Source organism: Lithobates pipiens, unplaced genomic scaffold (genome assembly GCF_037356315.1).
Source record: "Lithobates pipiens isolate NorthernLeopardFrog02 unplaced genomic scaffold, aLitPip1_a1.2 Scaffold_18, whole genome shotgun sequence".
Classification (NCBI taxonomy): domain Eukaryota; kingdom Metazoa; phylum Chordata; class Amphibia; order Anura; family Ranidae; genus Lithobates; species Lithobates pipiens.
In genome coordinates this window covers 387,270,123-387,293,004 of record NW_027507758.1, presented here as the reverse complement: position 1 = coordinate 387,293,004, position 22,882 = coordinate 387,270,123, and the positions used below count along the sequence as shown (strand labels likewise).

Below are 22,882 nucleotides of genomic sequence, written 5' to 3'. Positions count from 1 at the left end.
ACTTGTCTTCAGATTTGCCCTCTGAAACATAAGACAACACATACCTCAAACTCCACCACTCTGCCCCCCCCCCCCACCAGTACAAACCCACACTCCTGGAGCACTGCAGGTCTCCCCCACCAAGGACTCCATGCTCCTCCCCTCTGGTGGGCACCCAGAGGGACTCCACCCAAACCACAAGGGGAGGGGAGTTCATAGGCAAGGGGATTTCCCCCTGGGTTCCCCTACCCTTGTTGTGGCTGGATCTGCAATCTCCCAGAGCAGCCTGGTTTGCCTCGGATATGCTTCCTCTTCACGGCCGTACTGTTAGATCCCAGCACTTACTAGTCCATAGGTGTATACAGAGAAGAATGGCTGGCAGCATCACGTCTGGGTGTAAGGTGGATGTCAGATACAGCGGGAGCATGTGAAAAAGAAAGAAAGAAAGAAAGAAAGAAAGAAAGAAGGAAGAAGAAGGAAGAAAGAAAGAAAGAAAGAAAGAAGGAAGAAGAAGGAAGAAGAAGGAAGAAGAAGGAAGAAGAAGGAAGAAGAAGGAAGAAGAAGGAAGAAGAAGGAAGAAGAAGGAAGAAGAAGAAGGAAGAAGAAGAAGGAAGAAGGAAGAAGAAGGAAGAAGAAGAAGGAAGAAGAAGATAGACTGCATGGGGGGGGGGGGGGGTAGAAGAGGACATAAATGTAAGTGGAAATAGAAATAAATAATAAAAAAATTAAATACAAATAGAAATAAAATAGAAAAAAAATAGAAAAAAAAAAATTAAGGAAATATGATGGAATGAAAAATAAAAATAAAAAATAAAGTGAGAATTTAAATAATACATAGAAAGTACATGACTATCAATGCATGTTCGGGACAGCCCCAGGTTCTCCTTTTTAACCACTTGCCAACCAACCACTGTATATATATGGCAGCAGATCGGCCCGATAGCGTAAACTGTCGTACCTGTACGGCGGTCCGTGCATGTGACACTGAGCGCACGCCCACTATATGCGGTGGGTCCCGCACACTCCATGTCCATCGGCAACCCGCGATCACAGTACACAGAAATGTAAATAAGCAGATCCCCATTCTGACAGGAGATATCATGGAGATCTGCTGTTTCCAGTGAGTGAAGAGGCTACCCTGCAGTCCCCTCCAAAAGCCCCTGTCCCAGTTGGGTCTGTCACACCATCTTTGTTAAATAATATCAAAAGAGAACTATAGAAATAGCAGCCTCACATGTTGCCATTATTGTACTAATATAGCAAAAGTTCCTATTGTCTCCGCCTTTTATTTTTGCAAGTAATTTTTTTTAAAACAAGGATTTCTAAACAAGCCATTTGTGTAGCCTCAAACTGTACAGTCATAGTATGCACCATGTTTCCTCCCACAGCCCTTTTTCCTAGCTCTGAATAGAGTGGTAAAGGATTTGAAAATTCTGCATTTTTTATTGCCGTCTGTGCACCCATAGGGGAGATTGCCCCTTACTCCCTGCTGCAAAGACAAACACAGGAAGTGGGGATAAAACTCTCCAAAAATAAAAAATATCAACTTTGACATGTATTACCAAAACACAATGTCCACACAAAGATTTCCTCAAGCTAGGGATGTAGACTGTTCGAACAGATCAGCATAGCGCATATTTCTGAGCTGTAATTACTAGCCCACGCCAACATTCAGTGGGCTACAAATGTTACCTACAGTTAAAGAACATTATACAGCAACAAAATAAATTAATAATTTTCTCTGCCATTTAAAACATACCTTTATTTTCATCCGAATGAGGTGGAGAAGGAAGCATAGCGTATTCTGGTAAAAGCTTTGGTAGTGGTATACTAAGCAAATCTTCAAAACACCTCTTCTTGGTCTGCAACAAGAACCACATTTTCACAAAATACTATTTCAAACTTTTGTTGGTTTAAAGCAACCATATTTTCACATTAGCATATTGAACCAGATTTGTTTTACATTTTAAAAGGCCTCCTATGAGCGCCTATCTGATTTCATCTAACTTTGTTCCAACTGGCCCAATTTAATTTTTAAAGTATGGCCCAATTTCATTCATCTCTGAGCTAAGCATTGCCCAACTGTTATTCACTCAATGACAGCTCATGTGGAAATACTTATTGGATAGTAGAATGACTGGGGGGGTGGCCAGAACTCATGGGATTGTAGGTTACACACATCTATTAACTGAAAATAGCATTAAATATAAAAAATACATGGACACAATAAAATTTGGTATTTAAAAATGGCCGCAGCACCTTTATTGGTATTAAAATTGAAAGTAGATAAATATACCTGTATATTCAAAATTTAAAACATACCTTAAAAATTCGCCCAGTCATAGAACTCTAGCTACAAATAATAAAACAAACATAGTCCCCACCAGCTGGGCTTGTTGTAAACAAACCCAGCTACCCTTGCACCGCAGCCCGTTCAATGCTTCTGAAGCCCTAAATTAAAAATGTCCAAACAAACATCAGATAGATGGACACCAGATTGCCTGTATAAACCAGGGAATCCTCCCTCCAAATAAATGTGTCGTAAAGAGAACTCCCCCCACCCCCTTGCAATGGCATGAACTTTTAGACAGAGTGATTGACGTTTTTTTTAATTTTTTCAAGCATTTGTTTCCAGGAGAGGATAACCAGCTTAAATGAGAAATCATTTCATAGAAAAGTGGAACATTTTAAATGTGAAAGACCTAAATGGAAAAGGCAGCATTTGAAAACTGCTAAAAATTTAAATTGGTCATAAGTGAGGAGTCCAAATAAACTAGAAAATTACCTCCAATAACTGGTTTTAAAGATTAAATAAAAGCGCAAAAAAGGACGAAGTCGCCACAAGCGTATAGACTGAGCCAATGGCCTTTACCGGCTTGATACGTTTTTGATCTCCTAATGAAAATAAGGACTTTATCATCTAAAATAGAAACTTAAGTGAATTTTAAATCTGACAAACGTTGTTGCTTGGCAACATCTCAGAGATACGAAGAGCTGCAAAGAAAATTAAAACAAAAGCTGCATGAAACAACAAAGCCTCATATTCTGAAATGCAAGCAAAGGAAGTAACCAAACAAAGCTTGGATATATATGCAATGTAATTGGTCTACACATATCAGGTGCTAATTTGGCTTTTTTAAATTCCTTTAAGCGCTTGCTTAACTGAAAAGAAACTATTACAGGCTGGAAAATTATTACGTTTAAGGAAAAAGGAAACCCCAACTAAAGTCTTATTGATGCGATTAAAAGAAAAAATGTAAATGCATAAGTGAACAAAGAAAGGCTAAAATGTTCGGTAGGAGAAAAACCTGAAAGGCCTAATTCTTTATTAAACGACAGCCATTTCTCCCATGCAACTGAGTAGTCAGTCCATGTTTTTGGAGCAAGTACATTTTTTTATAGCTGATAATACTTGAGTTAAATCCGATTAAACAGATGACTCGGACAAGAGTACCCAACCATGTCTGCATGTGGTAAAAGCTGTCTGAAAACAAACCATCTGGTAGCGAGATAATGCATCAGCAATTATATTTTGCTTACTTGGCACATATTTCACTTTAGACATAGAAGAACCAGATAACCTAAAAGTTCAAAAGCAAACGGATTTGGAAGAAAGACAATTAAGTGCAAAAAATTATATATATATATATATATATATATATATATATATATATATATATATATATATATATATATATATATATATATATCTCTATCACACCCTTGTTATCTGTATTAATAGTTTAATTAGCAAATTGCTCCCCCAAATTTCTATTGCAACGACTGCAAAAAGTTATAACAAAACAATATTTCTGGTAGCTTTGTTGGATATCCAAAAAGGAGGCCATTTACCAAAACACCAATGAGTACGAAAAATAGCCGCAAATCTACAAAAAACTGCTGAATCTGAATAAATTAGATCAGCAGAGACATATGTGACCATACCAACAAGTCTGGAAGCCAGAAGTGATACGGATGTGTGAAAAAGGGGATTTATAACTGGACATGGCCAGTGACAGTCTCCTGGAAAACAGTCTTCCCATTGGCATAATTCATGTCGCAAAGGCAAGAAGACCTAGAAATGATTGAAGCCATTTTAATAAGTTTTCTTTTATGATGCAGAAAACATGAAATCAAAGATTGAAGCCTATCAATCTTGCAAGAAGGGAGCTCATATTGAAACAATAACGTATGAATACCGATACCTAAAAATTCAATTGTAGGGGGATGGAAAATCTGTTTTATCAATTGCAAGAGGAATACCGAAGAATCTGGATATGAAAAAAATAAGCGTAATATTAAAGATCAATCATCCTCAGCCCTTTCCTCCGATCTCTTCTCAGGTTTATTAGAAAAATCTTTGGTATTGGGTAATAAACGTAACAGATCCAAAAAATTGCCCTTCCAAATCTTCTTTTAAAGAGGGAGCCAAGTAAAATCCTAAAAGGAGACATTTTACATGGCAACACCTCCTTAAAACATACCTCAGGAACAGAGGCAGACCTACTGATAGGGTTGTTAGTAATTGAAGGAACAGGATTGATATTAGACACTGAATTAGAGGACCAAACATGAGCAGCAGAAGGTGAGACAGACATTGGCTGTTGAACAGATAAAAAAAATTTAAATTAGATAAAGTAATTGACTAATTAATTAATTCTGAGAGGACTCACCCGCCTGACTAGGCTCCGGATGCATACAAAGAACAGGAATGCTGCTACCTTGTGATGGCAAATTGTTGCCTGCAAACCTATTTGGCAATGCCGCTATAGAAAAGGTCCTCACTGTATCCAGCCTAGACAGCCTGGATGCCTGTGATGCCGTTGCTCTGGAAATTGGAGACACACTCCTGGGACGTGCTGCAGCTGGGGCGGGGCCACATCTTCTGTGGGCGGAATGGCTCTGGGAGTAGGAGGTGCTAATTTGGCAGTGGGTGGAGTAGCCCTCAAAACGTGGCGGCCACAATCTCATGTTGTGGGCTCTTAATCTGTGCCCACTTGTCAGGGAAGTCAAGCTACTGAGCAAAAAATTTAATAAAAAAATCAGCAGCATCAGACACACAGATGAGGGTCTATTGGCTAATAAATCTTGTTTGTAAAAGGAAAAAAAAAAATGAAGTGGTATTAAAACACAAAAGCAAACAAGTATTATAATGCAGCTTACCAATTCTAGGACGTGGTGGCTGTGCTGGTTTTTTTCCCCCCTTTTATTTTCACCTGGTTATCAGGTCGGTAAGCCTGTTCTGCAAGAGGGCTTGTTCTTTTTGAAAATGTAGCAGTTAGAGCAGTGGTCATCAACCCTGTCCTCAGGGCCCACTAACAGGCCAGGTTTGCAAGATAACTGAAATATAGCCCAGGTGACATAATTTGCTGCTCAGTGATTGCAGTATTCTTTTCTGCATCTCCCCAAGGTAATACATAAAACCTGGCCCGTTAGTGGGCCCTGATTACAGGGTTGATGACCACTGAGTTAGAGGGATGAGATAAACCACTTACCACTGAGAGGGGTGCTTCCAATGATCAGCTTTTAGTAATGTAAAACCTATAACCAAAACAAAAAAAAACAAAAAAAAGGGAGGTTGCTTTGACTGCCTATAAATTGAGAGCTGGAATTTGTCTTCAATCCAACACTCCCTTACAGAAGGAGGGGAGGGGGGGGGGGTTGGAGGAATAGTAGGAAGGTGGTCTTCGGTTGTCACATCCTTCATGTTTCCCTTCTTGTTGGGCACCAAGCAAGGGTCACATGAGAGGTTTACCTCGGGGTGAGTTTTTCTAGGCTAAGCTAGGCATTTTGGATAGTGTCTTAGACAGGGGGTTACCCTACTGGAACAGCTGACTGACTGTCACTTGTGCATTTAGAAGGGACATTTAGAAGGGATTACATGCATGCGCCTAATTCTCTCTCTTCCCTACCTGTGTAGGGGACAAGGGGTCTTGGCAGTGCTGATCTGTTCCCATTGCTATGGGAGAAGGACCTGCTCATAGAGAGAGTGTTGACAACTCCTCCTGCTAGAAGCTGTCCTACCTGCCACATGTACACGCTTACGACGGGCTGCTAGAGAAACCTCACTACTGTATCTTTACAATGTATAAACTCTTATACAATTCTCTTCATACTCCCAGTTATAACCATTTGTGCTGGTTACTTGCATAACACCCCTTGAATAACTTTAGACTAGACAAAGGCTCTCAAGCAAACATCAATTAACATGACGACCTATTGAAAAATAAGTACAGTCTTTTCCCCAACATCCCTATTCCCTAATTTCAGGCTTGAGGCTGCCCCAGCGTACATGCACAAGAAAGAGTCCATTCTTGCTAAAGTCTATGGATGGCATCCTCAGGAAGGACTGCAAGTCCCTGAAGCTCCTTCAGGCTGTAGCAGGGTCCTTAGGGCAGATGTGCATTGGTTGACATCCTGGCCTCGGCATCTTCAACAGGCATGCAGGGCAGCATTCTTTACCGGTAATGGTCGCAGCCTCAGCCTCTCATTCGCTCTCCCCCTAGGTATGGACCACTGTCCCTTTTATAATGCACAGAACCAGTGGGTTAGACCCAGGAAAGCTCACCAAGACAAGAACCAGGAAACAATTAACTCCTACCTTCCCGGCTGGGGCAGCTGAAAATGTGGCTGTCCAAAAGGTGCCTCCTGTACTCCATCCAGAGTGAGGGCACTAAAACACAGAGGTGCGTTTCGGCCCAGATCACCAGGTAAAAAAAATTGATGGAAAAAGCCAAAAAAGGAAGAAACAAGAAAACGAATGCAGCAAACCACATCTAATGATTAGTAGGATGCAGTATCATACATTTTTGGCTTGGAGTTTAATACTGCTTTAAGGTTAAATGACTGCCACATTAATTTTAAACTATACAAACTCTCCAAAAAGAGAAAATAATTGTAAAAACAAAGAATAGAAAATGCCTAAAAACGTATACGCCCTGCCAGGCCACAGGGAACAGGGAGGGGCAACTCCTTCCATTTTCCTTCTCAAAAAAAAAAGGAATTCCATTTTTAACGCTCAATGTAAAAAAAAATGGCACTAATCATAATGTCTTCTTTCTTAAGGTACGTTCACACTAAGTTGGGGGGTGGTAAAACCCTGTGGTTGATTTCTGGTTTACCACCTCCGATCCCTACCCCCTTTAGCTGCTGAGGCAGCAACCAAAAGGTATACACATGGAGCTATGAGTAAGCGCTGTTTGTAGCGTGAAACGCGTCAGCCACGCAAACAAAAATCCTTTTTTTTGTTCCCTTTTTGCTGTTATGTTTTGTTCAATGGAGTTTTGCACTTGCACTTGAATAAATAAAAGCATCTAATTTTTACACAATCCGGAGTGCGGCTATCCAGAGTTTCGTTCTGTTTCTACGCAGCAGGAATGAAATCCCCTGTTGCTTCAAGTAGGTGATATTGCCTGCCAATCACGAGCCATTCAAGTAAATGGGGCCACTCTGCAAGTGCCCCGCAACTGCATGCTTATACAGGATCCAACGCGTTAAAAAGAAGGTGGTGAGAAAGCAAAACTGCTTGCTTTAATCCCTTGTTTGCTGTACTACACAAGGTTGCAGGGCATTTGCAGAGCGACCTCATTCATTTGAATGGGTCATGCTTGGAAGATGTGTGTAAACCGTAGCACATCAGTGTGAAAGCAGCCCTATACTCAGTGTATTGCTTCACACTGACCTGAATATCTCTTCTTTCCTGCTGCTGGCACCACTCTGGAGCTTACTAGGCGGGATACGGGGACATGGGACAGGAGCCAGCACTACAGAGGAGGCATTGGCGTATGCAGCTCTTGCTCCTTACTAAAGCTCCAACTTTACAAGTAGTCTTTCTACATTGCACACTATTTGATGCTCTGAGACGGCAGGTATGCAAGCCCAAACCGTGATCTACTGGTTGCTGACCCCCGCTGTAGAGTAATTGTGGCTTCCGATTCAGAAAAAACACTTTAAAATCCCAGTGGGTGCAGCATTAAGGTCTGTCAATTAAAAATTACTTTACCTAGGCTTGGTTTTCTTTTGGAGACTGGTTATTTGAAAACATTTTCTTAAAGCGGCTGTAAACCCTCCCCTACAACTTTGTCCCATGTAAATCAGCATAAAAACCCTAATGAACACTGCTTGTAGATATCTCCTTACTTGCTTAGTATCGTTGCAATCCTTTTTGTTCTTTAGACTAGCCTCACTGAGCATGCCCAGATCTCCCCCGATTTACGGCACACTCTCTATGTCTTATCTATCCGTTATCAGGACTTCCTACAGCACACCACTGAACTCCCAGCAGGCTGCTAATCACTCAGAGCTTCCTCCTACACACCATGTGACCTCACATACAGTGTAAAGCAGGGAATGGGACAGCAGTACTGCAGTCTTATCAGCTGAAGCTGATAGGACTCATACAGGCAAACACTAGGTAATCAGCACAAGTAAATACTATGAAATAAATAAGTCAGCTATGAACAGGGAAGCAGTGTTGCCATAGAAATGTTGGATTGAGAAGGAGGCTTGGTTAACAGTACAGGAAGTGCTCAATTTAAGGGTGGAAATACACTCCACTGTGGACTCAGAAAACAATACTTAAGATGGAGCTGCCTAACCCCTGGAAACAAGTTTTTTAAAGTTTCTTTAAACAGCAAGTAATATGCGATTTGGGCTGGATTACAGTGGCTATAGTTTGATAATTACTTATTATAATGGACTAAATGAAAAGATGCATCAGAGTGGGAGAGTTTACTTCCGCTGTAAAAACCCAGTGGGTGCAACAATAAAAGCATGTCAATTAAAATTGCATTGCCAAGGTTTGCTTTTCTTTTGGAGTCAGGCTATTTGAAAACCTTTTCCAGACTATATTACCTGAAGTCATCTTGCATTCAAACTAGACCTGAATTTAAGTCATATAAATTGATAGACCGACATTGTACCAACAACCTCCAGTTTTCATAGCTGCCGAGCTGTGTATGTAAAGAAGACTGCACAGACCAATCAATAGAGTTGACCAACCTGTCCAGTGTATTTGAAATAGCAATTAATGGGCTCTGAATGTTGTACTTGTAGCACCCTCCTAATTAAGTTGCAGGGATGTTAGGCAAATTTAGTTTTTTGGCTCCTTTGTAATCAGTGGAGCAGTTGATTTCTTTTGGGCTGCGTTTCACAGGCTGCCTCCCTGTGTTCTAGAAACATAGTGGGCTGGAAAGTAAAGTAAGCAGTCTGAATATTTATCGGAATTCAGCCAATCCCTGAGAGGTCCCCGGTAGGTGGCTAAAGAGCACATAAATTGTCTAGGCTTGGAGCAGTCTGGAGTCTGGTGCAGTCTGGCAGGAGGAATCCCAAGCCTTAAGGGCTCTGCCCTTCTGGGCGGATTGCTGGAGTTTTCTGCTATTTATTGAGGTCCCAGCTGTAGCATAGCTGGGGGCCAACTTCTAAAATCCTTTTCTGGAGCTAATCAAGGGATTTCACTCAAGGACCTGGTTGGGAGAGAACACTGAAGAGTACCCAGGGGAAGTTAGAAAGGGTCTGGTTGTCCTGTTGCATTGACTTCTCCATCACTAAAGGTGGATACTGGAAGGAGACATCCGGTAATCCTGTGGCATTGCGAGTACTGAACTTTTGGGAAAAAATGTAAGTTACATATTTCTGCAAGAAACCCCAATTGCGCATGCATTACTTTTCCTGCAGAAGCCTGGAAAGCATTGGACCAGTGATCAGATCATGGTTGCAATGTCAGGCTTCTGCAGTCTCTCAGTATGTCTGCTCAGCCCATTACTGGCGAGTAGAAAATTCAGTGAACTACAAGAGCGCTCACCATTGCCTTTGCAGTTCATTGAGAGCTACAAGCCATCTGCCGCAGTAGAAGACGGTACTTGTAGTCCATTTATTCACATATCTCTGAATGAAGGTTGCAGCTGTGTGGGCCGCGTTATTTTTAAATTGTGAAAGCAGATGCAGGGAGAAGAACCCCCATCCGCTGTCACAGGGCAAGGATCAGGGGGATTGCTGAAGCACATTACTTGCTACACCCCAACTATGGATATAACTTTTAACGTGCTCCCAGAAGGTGAACGTATCCTTCAAGGGCAATAATAATAAATATATATATATATATATATATATATATATATATATATATATATATATATATATATATATATATATATATATATATATATTATATATATATATATATATATATATATTTTTTTTTTTTTTTTTTTTCTTTTTTTTTTTAAGTGATAGCAATGATGATGCACCACAGTGGTGCCATTGCCTCTATATACAGCAAGGGCAACACCTACAATGTACAAAAGAGGGAATAAAGGAAAACACACCTAAATCTCCAGACTTTTCACCTTTCCAAGCTTTAGAATTCAAAAGCATGCCATTTAACTCTAGCCTGCAGTACAAGGATGTTACTGCATAGGACATGGCAATAGCATAAGAGAATGGCCCTTTCACACTGCTCTGTTTCGTATTAGAATTCTTATTTTGTAATTAGGGTCCGAAACTTCATATGAAATACAAATTTTTCTTAGGTTCGTTTACTTTTCGTAACAATTACGAATGTTAGTTAGGAATTTGGATGCAAAATTCGTAAAAAAAAAAAAAAAAAAAAGTCATATTGCATACAGAATTTGGAAGCATAGTAATTCGTATTTCGGATCCTCTCGAATGTACGAATTTCCGTAAATTCGTACGAAACTAAATAGCACATGTCCACCAATCCTGCACCTATGCAACATGGGCAAATGCCTCAGATGTAAGCACAGTGCATTTTTGATGCATTCTCCATTAATTTGAATGGGGGGGGGGGGGGGATTGCAGTTTTTGGTGAGCTTTTCAGACTGACATACACCATAAATGCATCATGCAGGACTTAAAACCGCATGTATTGGTGTAAAGAGTTCCCTAGGATTTAAAGGGATACATTTTTCCACCGCTTTTTAAAATGGAACTTCACCCATAAAGGGTGCAGTTCTACTTTTCCACCGCCTCCCTTTTGGGGAGCGGGTTCCTGGCTTTGAAAGGTACCCGCTCCCACTTCCGCTCAGATCACCAAGGCGATCCAGACGGAAGTTCGCCAAACCAACTTTGCTCGCAGCCTTCTGGGACACGTCAGAGGTTGCAGAAGGCTGCGGGCCATTAACAAAGTGCAGTGCAGCTTATGCATGTGCAGTGGGAAGCTGTGAAGACACAAGAAGTCATAGCTGGCTTTGCTTGGCAAAACATGCTGACGCCAGGGACCCGAAGACCAGTGAAGAACTGGCCCAGGTGTGGAATGGCGCTGGATCCCTGGACAGGTAGTCAACAGCTACAGTATTTGCAGCTGCTGACTTTTAGGCCGCGTACACACGCGCGGACTGTTTGCCCAACCTTGTTCGTCAAACAGTTTCGGCAAACAGTCCGCTCAAAATTTGCATGAGCGGACTTGCCCACACACGAGCGGACTGTTTCAGCGAACTGTTTGCCAAACAGTTCGCTCAACTTTTGAAATGAACGGACTCGCCCACGTAAGGCGGAGCCAAGTCCGCCCATTTCGAGCGCGTGTACAGGTAGGCGGGGCCCGCGAAGGAGACGTCGCGGGCTCCGCCGCCTGGAATGGGCTTAAAGGGGAACCCCAACGCCGAAAAAAATCGGCGTGGGGGTTCCCCCAAAGTCCACACCAGACCCTTGTCCGAGCACGCTACCCGGCCGGCCAGGAAAGGGGGGCGAGCGAGCGCGCCCCCCCTCCTGAGCCGTACCAGGCCGCGTGCCCTCAACATGGGGGTGCCTTGGGGAAGGGGGGGCCGCGCGGCCCCCGCCACCCCAAAGCACCTTGTCCCCATGTTGATGAGGACAAGGGCCTCTTCCCGACAACCCTGGCCGTTGGTTGTCGGGGTCTGCGGGCGGGGGGCTTATCGGAATCCGGGAGCCCCCTTTAATAAGGGGGCCCCCGGATACCGGCCCCCCACCCTATGTGAATGAGTATGGGGTACAATGTACCCCTACCCATTCACCTGTGAAATAAAGTACAAAAAAAAAAAACACAACACAGGGAAAAAATATTTTATTGCACAGCTCCGGGGGTCTTCCGTCTTCGGGGGTCTTCTCGCCGGACTCCTCCGCTATCTTCGTGTAGCTCTTTTACTAGCGGAGGAGTCCGGCTTTCTTCCTCCCCGCCGCCGGCCTCTTCTCCCGACTTCGGGGGTCTTGTCCCCCTCTTCGGTTCTTCTGCCGGGCCACCGCGCCTTCTTGTAGCTCTTTTTTTTTCGGCGTTGGGGTTCCCCTTTAAGCCCATTCCAGGCGGCGGAGCCCGCGACGTCTCCGTCGCGGGCCCCGCCTACCTCGAAATGAGCAGACTTCCCTCCGAGCGGGAACAGTTTGCTCATTTCGAAAGTAGCCTACACACGGGCGGACTGTCCGCTCAAACACAGTTTCAGCGGACAGTTTTTCGGAATTTCCGAAAGACTTTGTCCGTCAAACTGTCCGCTGAAACTGTCCGCTGAAAGCCCACACACGAGTGGACTGTCCGCCCAAACACTGTTCAGCGGACAAGGTTGGGCGAACAGTCCGCCCGTGTGTACGCGGCCTTACACTTTTGGGGATTTTTAGGAATATCCTCTTTAACCTCTTGCCGACCAGCGCACAACGCTATACTTCGGCACAATGGCATGGCTGGGCAAATGGGTGTACAGGTACGTCCACTTTAAATCACGGCATTGTGGGCGTGGGCATGCCGCATACTCCGTGACCATGCCTATGGGTCCTGCCAACTCGTTGTCCACTGGGGCCCATTATCGTGTCATGGAGTGGCAGAACAGGGAGACCCCTATGTAAACAAGTCATTTCCCTGTTCTGCCTAGCAACATAACAGATCTACTGCTCCCAGTCATCGGGAGCAGTGATCTCTGTCATGTTCTAGTGAGACAATTCCCCCCCCCCCCCCACAGTTAGAATCACTCTGTAAGACACGCTTAACCCCTTGATTGCCCCCTAGTGTTTAACCCCTCCCCTGCCAGTGTCATTTACACAGTAATCAGTGCATTTTTATAGCACTGATCGCTGTATAAATGACAATGGTCCCAAAATAGTGTCAAAAGTGTCCAATGTGTCCGCCATAATTTCGCAGTCATGATACAAATCGCAGATCGCTGCCATTACTAATAAAAAAATATATATATAATAAAAATGCCATAAATCTATCCCCCGTTTTGTAGATGCTATAACCAATCAATATACGCTTATTGAGATTTTTTTTTTTACCAAAAATATGTAGAAGAATATACAGCAGCCTAAACTGAGAAATAAATATTTTTTGATATATATTTTTTGGGGATATTTATTATAGCAAGAAGTAAAAAAATATATATATTTTTTTCCAAACTTGTCGCTCTTTTTTTCCATTTATAGCGCAAAAAAATTAAAAATAAATAAATAAATGAAAAAAACGCAGATGTGATCAAATACCACCAAAAGAAAGCTCTATTTGTGCGAAAAAAAGGATGTCAATTTTGTTTGGGAGCCACATCACACGACGTGCAATTGTCCGTTAAAGCAACACAGTGCCGAATCGCAAAAAGTGCTCTGGTCAGGAAGGGGGTAAATTCTTCCGGGGGGCTGAAGTGGTTAATAGCAATTTATATACACAGGTAACTCACATTTGTGAAGTCATCAATAAGCGTTTGGTTAAAATCCCAACATATTCAATTTTGTTTGGGTGCAATGTTGCATGACCACGCAATTGTCAGTTAAAGCTACACAGCGATGTATCGCAAAAAGTGCTCTGGTCAGGAAGGGGGTAAATCCTTCTAGGGTTGAAGTGGTTAAAACACCAAAAGCGTAAAAAAACTGATCAGTGTGAAAGGGTCCAGCATGTTTCTTGTTCTGAGATAAGCAATCTTTGCCCATTATTACACCCAAAAAATATAAAGAACATAAAAATAATTAAAAAAATATTTTGTACTCCACTTTTTATAAAAAGGCATATTTCATTCATCAGAAAACATTTTCAACTTACATCTGTTTCTTTATCCTCTTTCTTTGTTGTATTTTGTGCTTCAAAACTGGACTGCCTCATATTGCAATACTGCTTGCATACCTGTACCTTTTTAGGAGGTTCATTTGTCGGATTTGACCTTTTTTTCCGCTTAGTGGAGACTTGGTCATAACTGAGATATGACTCAAATGACATAGCGGGAGCCTCAAATTCCTCACTGGACAAACTCCCTGCTGTTTTCTCCACACTTTGCGGGAAGCTGCTATGACCTACATCATTTTTATTATGCTTGTTTTGCTTAGGCGGGCTCTCTTCATTCTTTGGAAAGACCTTTTTCTTTTCATTGTTAGATGAATGAGAATATTTTTCAGTCTTTTTCTCAGAGAACTGGAAAGTTTTTGACTTTTCACCTTTTGAGGGAGCCTTCTCTGCTTCACATTCTTTGCTTTGTAGGACCTTCTTGGGTTTCATCTCTTTTGATTCAGGTTTCTTTTCGTACACTTTCATGTTCTTTGTTTTATTGGCTGTATTTTTGTGAGCACCAGCTTGAGATTCAGGTGACTCTTCATTCCAGTTATTATTGTCTTCTGAGCGCAACGACTTTTCCACCACAGCTTTTTTATTTAGTTTTGAAATCACTGGCTTGCTTTCTAAAGTTGTTTTTTGTTCATGCTTCGGCATAGACTTCTGATCACTAGTAAAAAAGAGGAATAAATTTGTTTAAGAATTTGAACCATTTAAATTGTAAATTTGAGATATACTGTGCACATGTGTACTGAAAGACACACATAGCCATCTACACAGACACTACATTGCCAAAAGTATTGTAACGCCTGCATTTACACACATGAAATTTAATGGCATCCCAGTCTTAGTCTTTAGGGTTCAATATTGAGTCGTCAATGGGAATGTTTGACCATTGTTCCAGAAGTGCATTTGTGAGGTCAGGCACTGATGTTGGATGAGAAGGCCTGGCTCGCAGTCTCCGCTCTAATTCAACCCAAAGGTGTTCTATTGCGTTGAGGTCAGAACTCGGTGTAGGCCAGTCAAGCTCCCCCACCCAAAACTTGCTCATCTAGGTCTTTATGGACCTTGCTTTGTGCACTGGTCCAAATCATTTGGTGGGGGGAAGGGGGGGGGTTAAGGTGTGGGGTTGCTTTTCAGGGGTTGGGCTTGGCCCCTTTAATTGGCATGAAGGGAACTGTTAAGGTGTCAGCATACCAAGACATGTTGGACAAGACCATGCTCCCAACTTTGTGGGAACCATTTGGGGGTGGCCCCTTCCTATTCCAAAATGACTGTGCATCAGTGCACAAAGAGGTCCATAAAGACATGGATGAGCGAGTTTGAGGAACTTAACTGGTCTGCACAGAGTCCTTACCTCAACCCGATAGAAACTGAGAGCCAGGCGTTCTTGTCCATTAGTGCCTGACCGCACAAATGCACTTCTGGAACAATGGTCAACACATTCCCATCGATACACTCCAACTCTCCGGGAAAGGCTGTCCACAAGATTTAGAAGCTGTTAAAGCTGCAAAAGGGTGGGTCAACTAAATTTCGAACCCTACGGACTGAGACTGGGTTGCTATTAGACCCCTTTCACACTGGGGTGCTGTTCAGGTGTTTTTTCGCTAAAAATAGCACTTCAAGCCACTCCAGTGGTTTCCAGCGCTTTCACACTGGGGCAGTTGTGCTTGCAGGATGGGAAAAAAAAAAAAGTCCTGGTAGCAGGATCTTTAGGGTGTTGCGGGAGCGGTGTATACACAGCTCCTCCACCGCCCCTGCCCATTGAAATCAATGGTCATCGCTTTGGCAGCGGTGCTTTTATCCCTTTATTTTGGCTGCTAAAACTAGTAACGCTTTACCGCTAAATGGGGTCTTGTGCACATGTGCTTGTAAAAGGCATGTGTCCCAATACTTTTGTCAATATAGTGTGTGTGTGTGTGTGTGTGTGTGTGTGTGTGTGTGTACACACACACACAAACACACAGTCGTGTGAAAAAGTGTTTGCCCCCTTCCTCATTTCCTGTTCCTTTGCATGTTTGTCACACTTAAGTGTTTCGGAACATCAAACCAATTTAAACAATAGTCAAGGACAACACAAGTAAACACAAAATGCAATTTGTAAATGAAGGTGTTTATTATTAAAGGTGAAAAAAAATCCAAACCATCATGGCCCTGTGTGAAAAAGTGATTGCCCCCCTTGTTAAAACATACTATAACTGTGGTTGTCCACACCTGAGTTCAATTTCTATAGCCACTCCCAGGCCTGATTATTGCCACACCTGTTCACAATCAAGGCATCACTTAAATAGGAACAATTGAGATCAGGCCTGGGTGTGGCTATAGAAATTGAACTCAGGTGTGGACAACCACAGTTATAGTATGTTTTAACAATCACTTTTTCACACAGGGCCATGATGGTTTGGATTTTTTTTCACCTTTAATAATAAACACCTTCATTTACAAATTGCATTTTGTGTTTACTTGTGTTGTCCTTGACTATTGTTTAAATTGGTTTGATGTTCCGAAACACTTAAGTGTGACAAACATGCAAAGGAACAGGAAATGAGGAAGGGGGCAAACACTTTTTCACACCACTGTATATATATATATTTATATATATATATTTTTTTTTTTTGTATTTTTGTGCATTTGTGAGCAAAATCCTTTATTGTATGTAGAGCCTGAAAGGAGATGTTCTATAGTCCAGGAAAGGAGAGCTCAGGCAGGGGTTACAACACTGCTTTGGTTTTGTAGGACCTTCAGTTTTTCAGAGCAGCAAAGACAGCGTTGTCAACGCACTACAAATCTAATCAATTACTGGATTTCTGGCAGAATTTTCTCTACTTTCAGAATTTATATGGAGGGTAAATGAGCATGTAATGCGCCAACGTACTAAATGTTTTTTTTTCATAGACATACACTTTAAAATATATCTAAAATCACTATGAACAAAAATGTGATTTATTACATCTTATGTGGTGGCTGCATTCGTTTTTCGCTCAGGCTTTTTTAGTGTTTGTTTTCACCTGGTAATCCTGGGAAAATGCACTTCCTCCACTGTGAAGGAAGCAATAGTTGCCACCCAGGCTGGAGTGTAAACATTTCTGCCTTTGTTTACCTCCATTACATTAGGGGTAGGGAGACAAGTAGTTTTTAGAAGAAAGATTGACAAAAGGATTGGTTTTAAAGCGGAGGTCCACCCTAAAATGGACCTCCGCTCATCGGAATCCCCCCCCCCCTCCGGCGCCACCATCGGCACCTTTCAGGGGGGAGGGGGGTGCAGTTACCTGGATAATCCAGGTAACTGCACCCACTTCCGGGCTAGCTCTCTGCGGAAAGGGGCGTACGTTACGCCCCTTTCCGCAAGCGCCCGCCCCCTTCAGCAAGTGCCCCGCTGCCTGCTGGGAAACACACAGCTCCCAGAGGCAGCGGGGACCGTCCGGATTGCGCCGCGCGGCTCGCGCATGCGCAGTAGGGAACCGGGAAATGAAGCCGAAAGGCTCCATTTCCTGATTCCCATACCCAAGATGGCGGCGGCAGGACCCGCCAGACGAGCGAGCGATCGGCTTCGGGTGCCGACATCGCGGGCGCGCTGGACAGGTAAGTGTCACTATTTAAAAGTCAGCAGCTGCAGTATTTGTAGCTGCTGGCTTTTAAAAAAAAAAAAAAAAAAAAAAAAAAAAAAAACGCGGAGTCCCGGTGGACTCCCGCTTTAAGCTTTCTTCTAAACTCATTAGGAAAAAACAAGAACACTAATTTCTGACAAGATCAGCAGGTATTTTCAAGTACTTCCTGAACATGTTCTTAAAGCGGAGGTCCACCCTAAAATGGACCTCCGCTCATCGGAATCCCCCCCCCCCCCTCCGGCGCCACAATCGGCACCTTTCAGGGGGGAGGGGGGTGCAGTTACCTGGATAATCCAGGTAACTGCACCCACTTCCGGGCTAGCTCTCTGCGGAAAGGGGCGTACGTTACGCCCCTTTCCGCAAGCGCCCGCCCCCTTCAGCAAGTGCCCCGCTGCCTGCTGGGAAACACACAGCTCCCAGAGGCAGCGGGGACCGTCTGGATTGCGCCGCGCGGCTCGCGCATGCGCAGTAGGGAACCGGGAAATGAAGCCGAAAGGCTCCATTTCCTGATTCCCATACCCAAGATGGCGGCGGCACGAGCGAGCGATCGGCTTCGGGTGCCGACATCGCGGGCGCGCTGGACAGGTAAGTGTCACTATTTAAAAGTCAGCAGCTGCAGTATTTGTAGCTGCTGGCTTTTTAAAAAAAAAAAAAAAAAAAAAAAAAAAAAAAAAAACGCGGAGTCCCGGTGGACTCCCGCTTTAACAAAAACAAATGCAGCTGCATCTCAGGACTAGCAAGCAGAAATCTAAAATTTGTTTTTCGGTTTAGTCATCCTATATTGTACTGGAAACAAAATATTTAGCATTTACCAAATCCAAATTTTTTCTTGATGGCCGACTGGTTATTAAAGCTAAACTTCAGGAATTCAGCGCCTTCATATTAAGTGAAGGCACACTATGAGTCAAGTCCAACGAGGTGCATGACACCTGTGTTTATCTTTGTTAATGACATCTGTCAGATTTATAGAACTCCTGGAAGACAGTCAGTGCTGTAGTTTTAGGAGTCTGACACTGGACCTTCTGGTCTCCGCATCTTCAACACTAGAGTCATTGCAGTTTGTATGCACCCCCCCCCCACTCCCCACCTCCTGTCCAATCACAGAAGCCTTTGTATTATGTATGTAGCGCCACCCCCAAAGGAGCCGCTTGATCCATTTGGATTTCCTAACTCAGCCTCAACTCCAAAATTACTACAAACACTTTTAAAGGACACATGCGGTAAATAGCGTTAGCTTGGCTGTAGATTGCCACCAAAAATAGACACAAACCTGGTAGTGATAAACAAGTTGAATATATTAGCACGGTTTAAAGTATATGGAAACTTACAACACTGTTAAACCTTGCTACAAATATCTAATACATTAAAAAAGACAACCTTCAATATTTAGGAACTGCAGGTATAGAAAGGGCAGTAATCCATTTGCCCTTAACACAGGCACCGAGAGGGAGGAGAGAAGATTTGTCAACTTCTCAGCTCCTTCTGGTTCAAAAACACCTTTGAGAGGCAAACACACAATGAAAAGAAAAGGGTTACACAAGTACAGCAAGCACAGTTCTGTAATGTTGCAGGTCCTGAGGTGAAGAACACTAGTGTCTTCTGCTAGCAAACAGTGGGGCCCTTGTTTTAACCACTAGGCATCCACGCTAGAGCCGAAAGACGGCTGCAACGCGGACGCCAATTGCGGGGAGGCCATCCTCCTGTTTACTTCCTCATTGCACGCTCCCGCGGGCGTGCATCAGGGAAGTTCCATGCTGGCCGTATCCCTTGGACACAGCCAGTCACAGATCGCTGTAAATTACCACAGTGGCCGTTTACAGTGCGATCGGCATGTCCAATGAGAGATGAGCTCATATATAAACATACGAGATCATCTCTCATCACAGAGACAGCGTGTGAGGAGGGAGAGGTGAACCGCTGCAGCGGTTAGTGAAAAAAGTGCCACATCAGTGTCATGTGTCATCAGGGCCACATATTAGTGCCATCTGTCATCAGTGTCACGTGTCATTGTCCTGGTGCTCCAGGGCCTTCAAAAGTGTAATAGGTAGTCAACAAGTTAGATGTGCAATTTATGCGCCTAGAACACGTGATGGTGCTCCCTGCATGTCGGGCCTCTATGTGGCTAGGCTGTGGAAAAGTCCCACACATGTGGCATTGTAATACTCAGGAGGAGTATCAGAATGTATTTTGATTCATTATTTGTGGCATACAAATGCCATGTGAAAGAAATAACCTATTACAATGACAATTTTGTGGGGAAAAAAAAAATCTTCATTTTGCAAAGAATTGTGGGGAAAAAAAATGACATCAAAAACCTTACCATGCCACTTACTCAATACCTTGGAATGTCTACTTTCAAAAAAAGGGTCATTTGGGGGGTATTTGTACTTTTCTGGCTTGTTCGGGTCGCAAGAAATGAGATAGCCCACCAGTATATCAGGTTTTTTTATTATTTGCACCATAGTTTGTAGACACTCATTAACTTTCAGAAAGACCAAATAATAGCCACCAATTTGGGTTATTTTGTAGCAGATATGTAGCAGTATAAAATTGTGGCCAAAATTTATGAAGAAAAATTAATTTGCAAAATGTTATCACAGGAAAAAGAAAAAATGATTTTTTTTTCATTTATAGCGCAAAAAATAAAAAACCCAGGAGGTGATCAAATACCACCAAAAGAAAGCTCTATGTGTATGAAAAAAGGACAAAAGCACACTACACAAGGCCGCCACGCTGGCGGCCTTATATATAGTGTGGGGCGTGTACTAAACCCCCCTGAGCTATAATTGGATGCCTGTGGCCAATTATGGCTCTCCTCACTGCCAGCGCTGTGATTGGCCAAGCATGCGGGGTCACAGTGCATGCTTGGCCAATCATGAGCCAGCAACGCACTGCGATAGCATAGTGCATTGTGGGCCGTGAGCGCCACGCGAATATGGTGCGAACGGTCCACAAAATTCCCATGCGTTCGAGTCGAACACCGACCTCATCCCTACACACAAGCATAGCAGCACATTGCATTGGGCGCAAAAGCTGTTAACGCAACTTTGTGTACAAAAAAAAATGTAGTGCTGCGGCATTTTGCTCAAAATAGAGCAACACACATCATGCACTGCAGTATAAATTTGCCCTTAGGATTTTATGGCTGTCTATCCTCGCTGGGAAAATTTACATAAACAGCAATAAAACCCCTCTAAACTATATCTAAACCAAATTACTGTATACATTCTGATGTTTTAGGCCAAATGACTTACTTTTCAATAACCTCAGGAACCAACTTCTTCCACTGCTGAACAATCGATTTAGCAAAATCTCCTACTTCAGTATGTTTTCGGAAGCCATTTACAGTTTTGCCTACTCCGGTTTCCTTATGTAAATTGAATAAAAATAAATAATAAAAAAAGTTAACCTGTGCAATTCAGATAAGGTTAAAATGCATTAACAGGGTATAAAAGTATACCTGGCAGATCCTGTGAAAGCTGGAAATCACCATACACCACTAGAGTGATTGCCGCCATCTTGCTGGTTCAAAGCCTAGTGGCTACATGGTAATCTCAAAGGGTCGTTCACTCGGCATAGGCACCATTCACAGAATGCCTTGCATTTTTTTCAATTAATGCAGAGTATTCACTGATTAGATAGAGGTAATTTCACCACTCTGTCTTTCCACCTCCTCCAATCAGAAAATGCTTTGCATTGATTGAGAAAGTGCAAGTTGCTCTTTGAATGGTGCCCATGCCAAGCATGGGACCTGTAAGCCTCCACAGGGATCAACCAGGTATGACACATGCATACATAGAACCAATGTAACTATTCTAAATGCACAGTCCTAATACATATTTTACCTACCAAATGTTACACATTTTGTAAACCAAGCCCCCCTGTCAGACAGCATGGCCAGGATGGCGGCCTTACTTTTAGTCACTAAAATGAAACAATACAGCTTGGTCACCAACCTGGACCAAAGAAGGGGAGCCTGGTTTAAAAAAAATATGGTTAGCACTGTGGAAAGTAATAGAATTCCAAATTGGATTGAGTGTTACCCCTTCTTCCACTCGGAGTACGTCTCCATACGGCATGCAGGATACAAGAGGCAGATGCCAAATTAGATTAAGATATTTATGCCAATAGCCAGAAAAATGCATTGGATTATTCCATGAGGTTCAAAGGTCTATAAGGGTACTAACAAAAGCATTTGCTAAACTGCTAGATTGAACAAAGTAAAATACGTTGTAAAACAATTGTTGAAGATGTATAGTTGCAGATTATGTGCTAGTTGTAAATTATTTCAGGGTTTCTGGTCACAGAATCAAAAATTTTTTTTTTTTTTTTTTTAAAACATTCAGCCAGGGACATAATTCTTTATCGTCTCAAATCAGCTCTCATTCAGAGCATAGAAAATGCTGATCAGAATCACTGGTTGAACAGTATTATCTGTACAACCTCATGTGAAACCCAACTAGTTAAAAAATGAATCAGTCCAGTTACTGTTCAGAGCAGGTCACATACTGCATGTTCTAACCTAGTGTTCCATGTCATCCCTACTTCAGATTACAAGTGCTCATTTAGATGGGTGATCAGACCAGTTTTCTGGTCTGAGTCACTGTCTACTGTGTGGGAATCCAGCTCTGAGCTGCATGTAGGTGGCCTACAGCTGGAGAACCCAGTCCGCGAGAAGTCACACAGTCTTGAATGAGGTCATTTATCTTGTATATCATATTTAGCAGGGACGTGCAGTTAGGAGAGGCAGATGAGGCAGAGCCTCACCTGCCATGAACATTAAGGCCTCATGCACACTTAAAATAACGTTATAAAAATTCCAGTAGCTTTGCAATCAGTTTTTCAACGTTTTTTGCAAAGGTGTTTTTCCACGTTAGCGGTTTTTTTTTCCAATGGATCAAAAACTTCAAAAAAACGCTGGTGAGCAATGTTTGAGCATTTTTACAAAACTCCTCTCATAACCCACTAGTTTTGAGGGTTTTTTTTAAAAGCCAAAAACTGCTGAAAACAGCCTATGCGTGCATGGACACATAGGATAAAAATGGATGGGGAGTTTGACTGTAGAAGAAAACATCTGAAGCCAAAAACAGCTGCTGATAAAATGTCCAAAAAACATCCAGTGTGCATTAGGCCTATACAAAACATTTTTTTCAATAATTTTTTTATGGATATTGCTAGGATACGGTAATACATTACAGCTGCAAGCAATTTAAACTGACATTTTTTCCTTTAGAAATGGTATTTGGCTGCTGTACTGTTATAAACTTGGGGAAAGATGCACTACTTTACAGGCAGACTAAGG

The 22,882-nt window shown here is 42.7% G+C and overlaps 1 protein-coding gene across 1 annotated transcript in view; it reads right to left on the bottom strand.

Annotated features, from left to right (window-relative positions):
• Positions 1 to 22,882, bottom strand: part of LOC143988332 (elongin-A-like) — a 155,411-nt gene that overhangs the window by 92,421 nt on the left and 40,108 nt on the right. The window contains exons 3-5 of the mRNA XM_077487810.1: positions 20,835 to 20,947; positions 13,970 to 14,642; positions 1,739 to 1,841 (exon numbers count right to left, since the gene is read on the bottom strand). Of these exons, the coding sequence (XP_077343936.1) occupies positions 1,739 to 1,841; positions 13,970 to 14,642; positions 20,835 to 20,947 (889 nt within the window). The remainder of the gene's footprint in view (positions 1 to 1,738; positions 1,842 to 13,969; positions 14,643 to 20,834; positions 20,948 to 22,882) is intronic.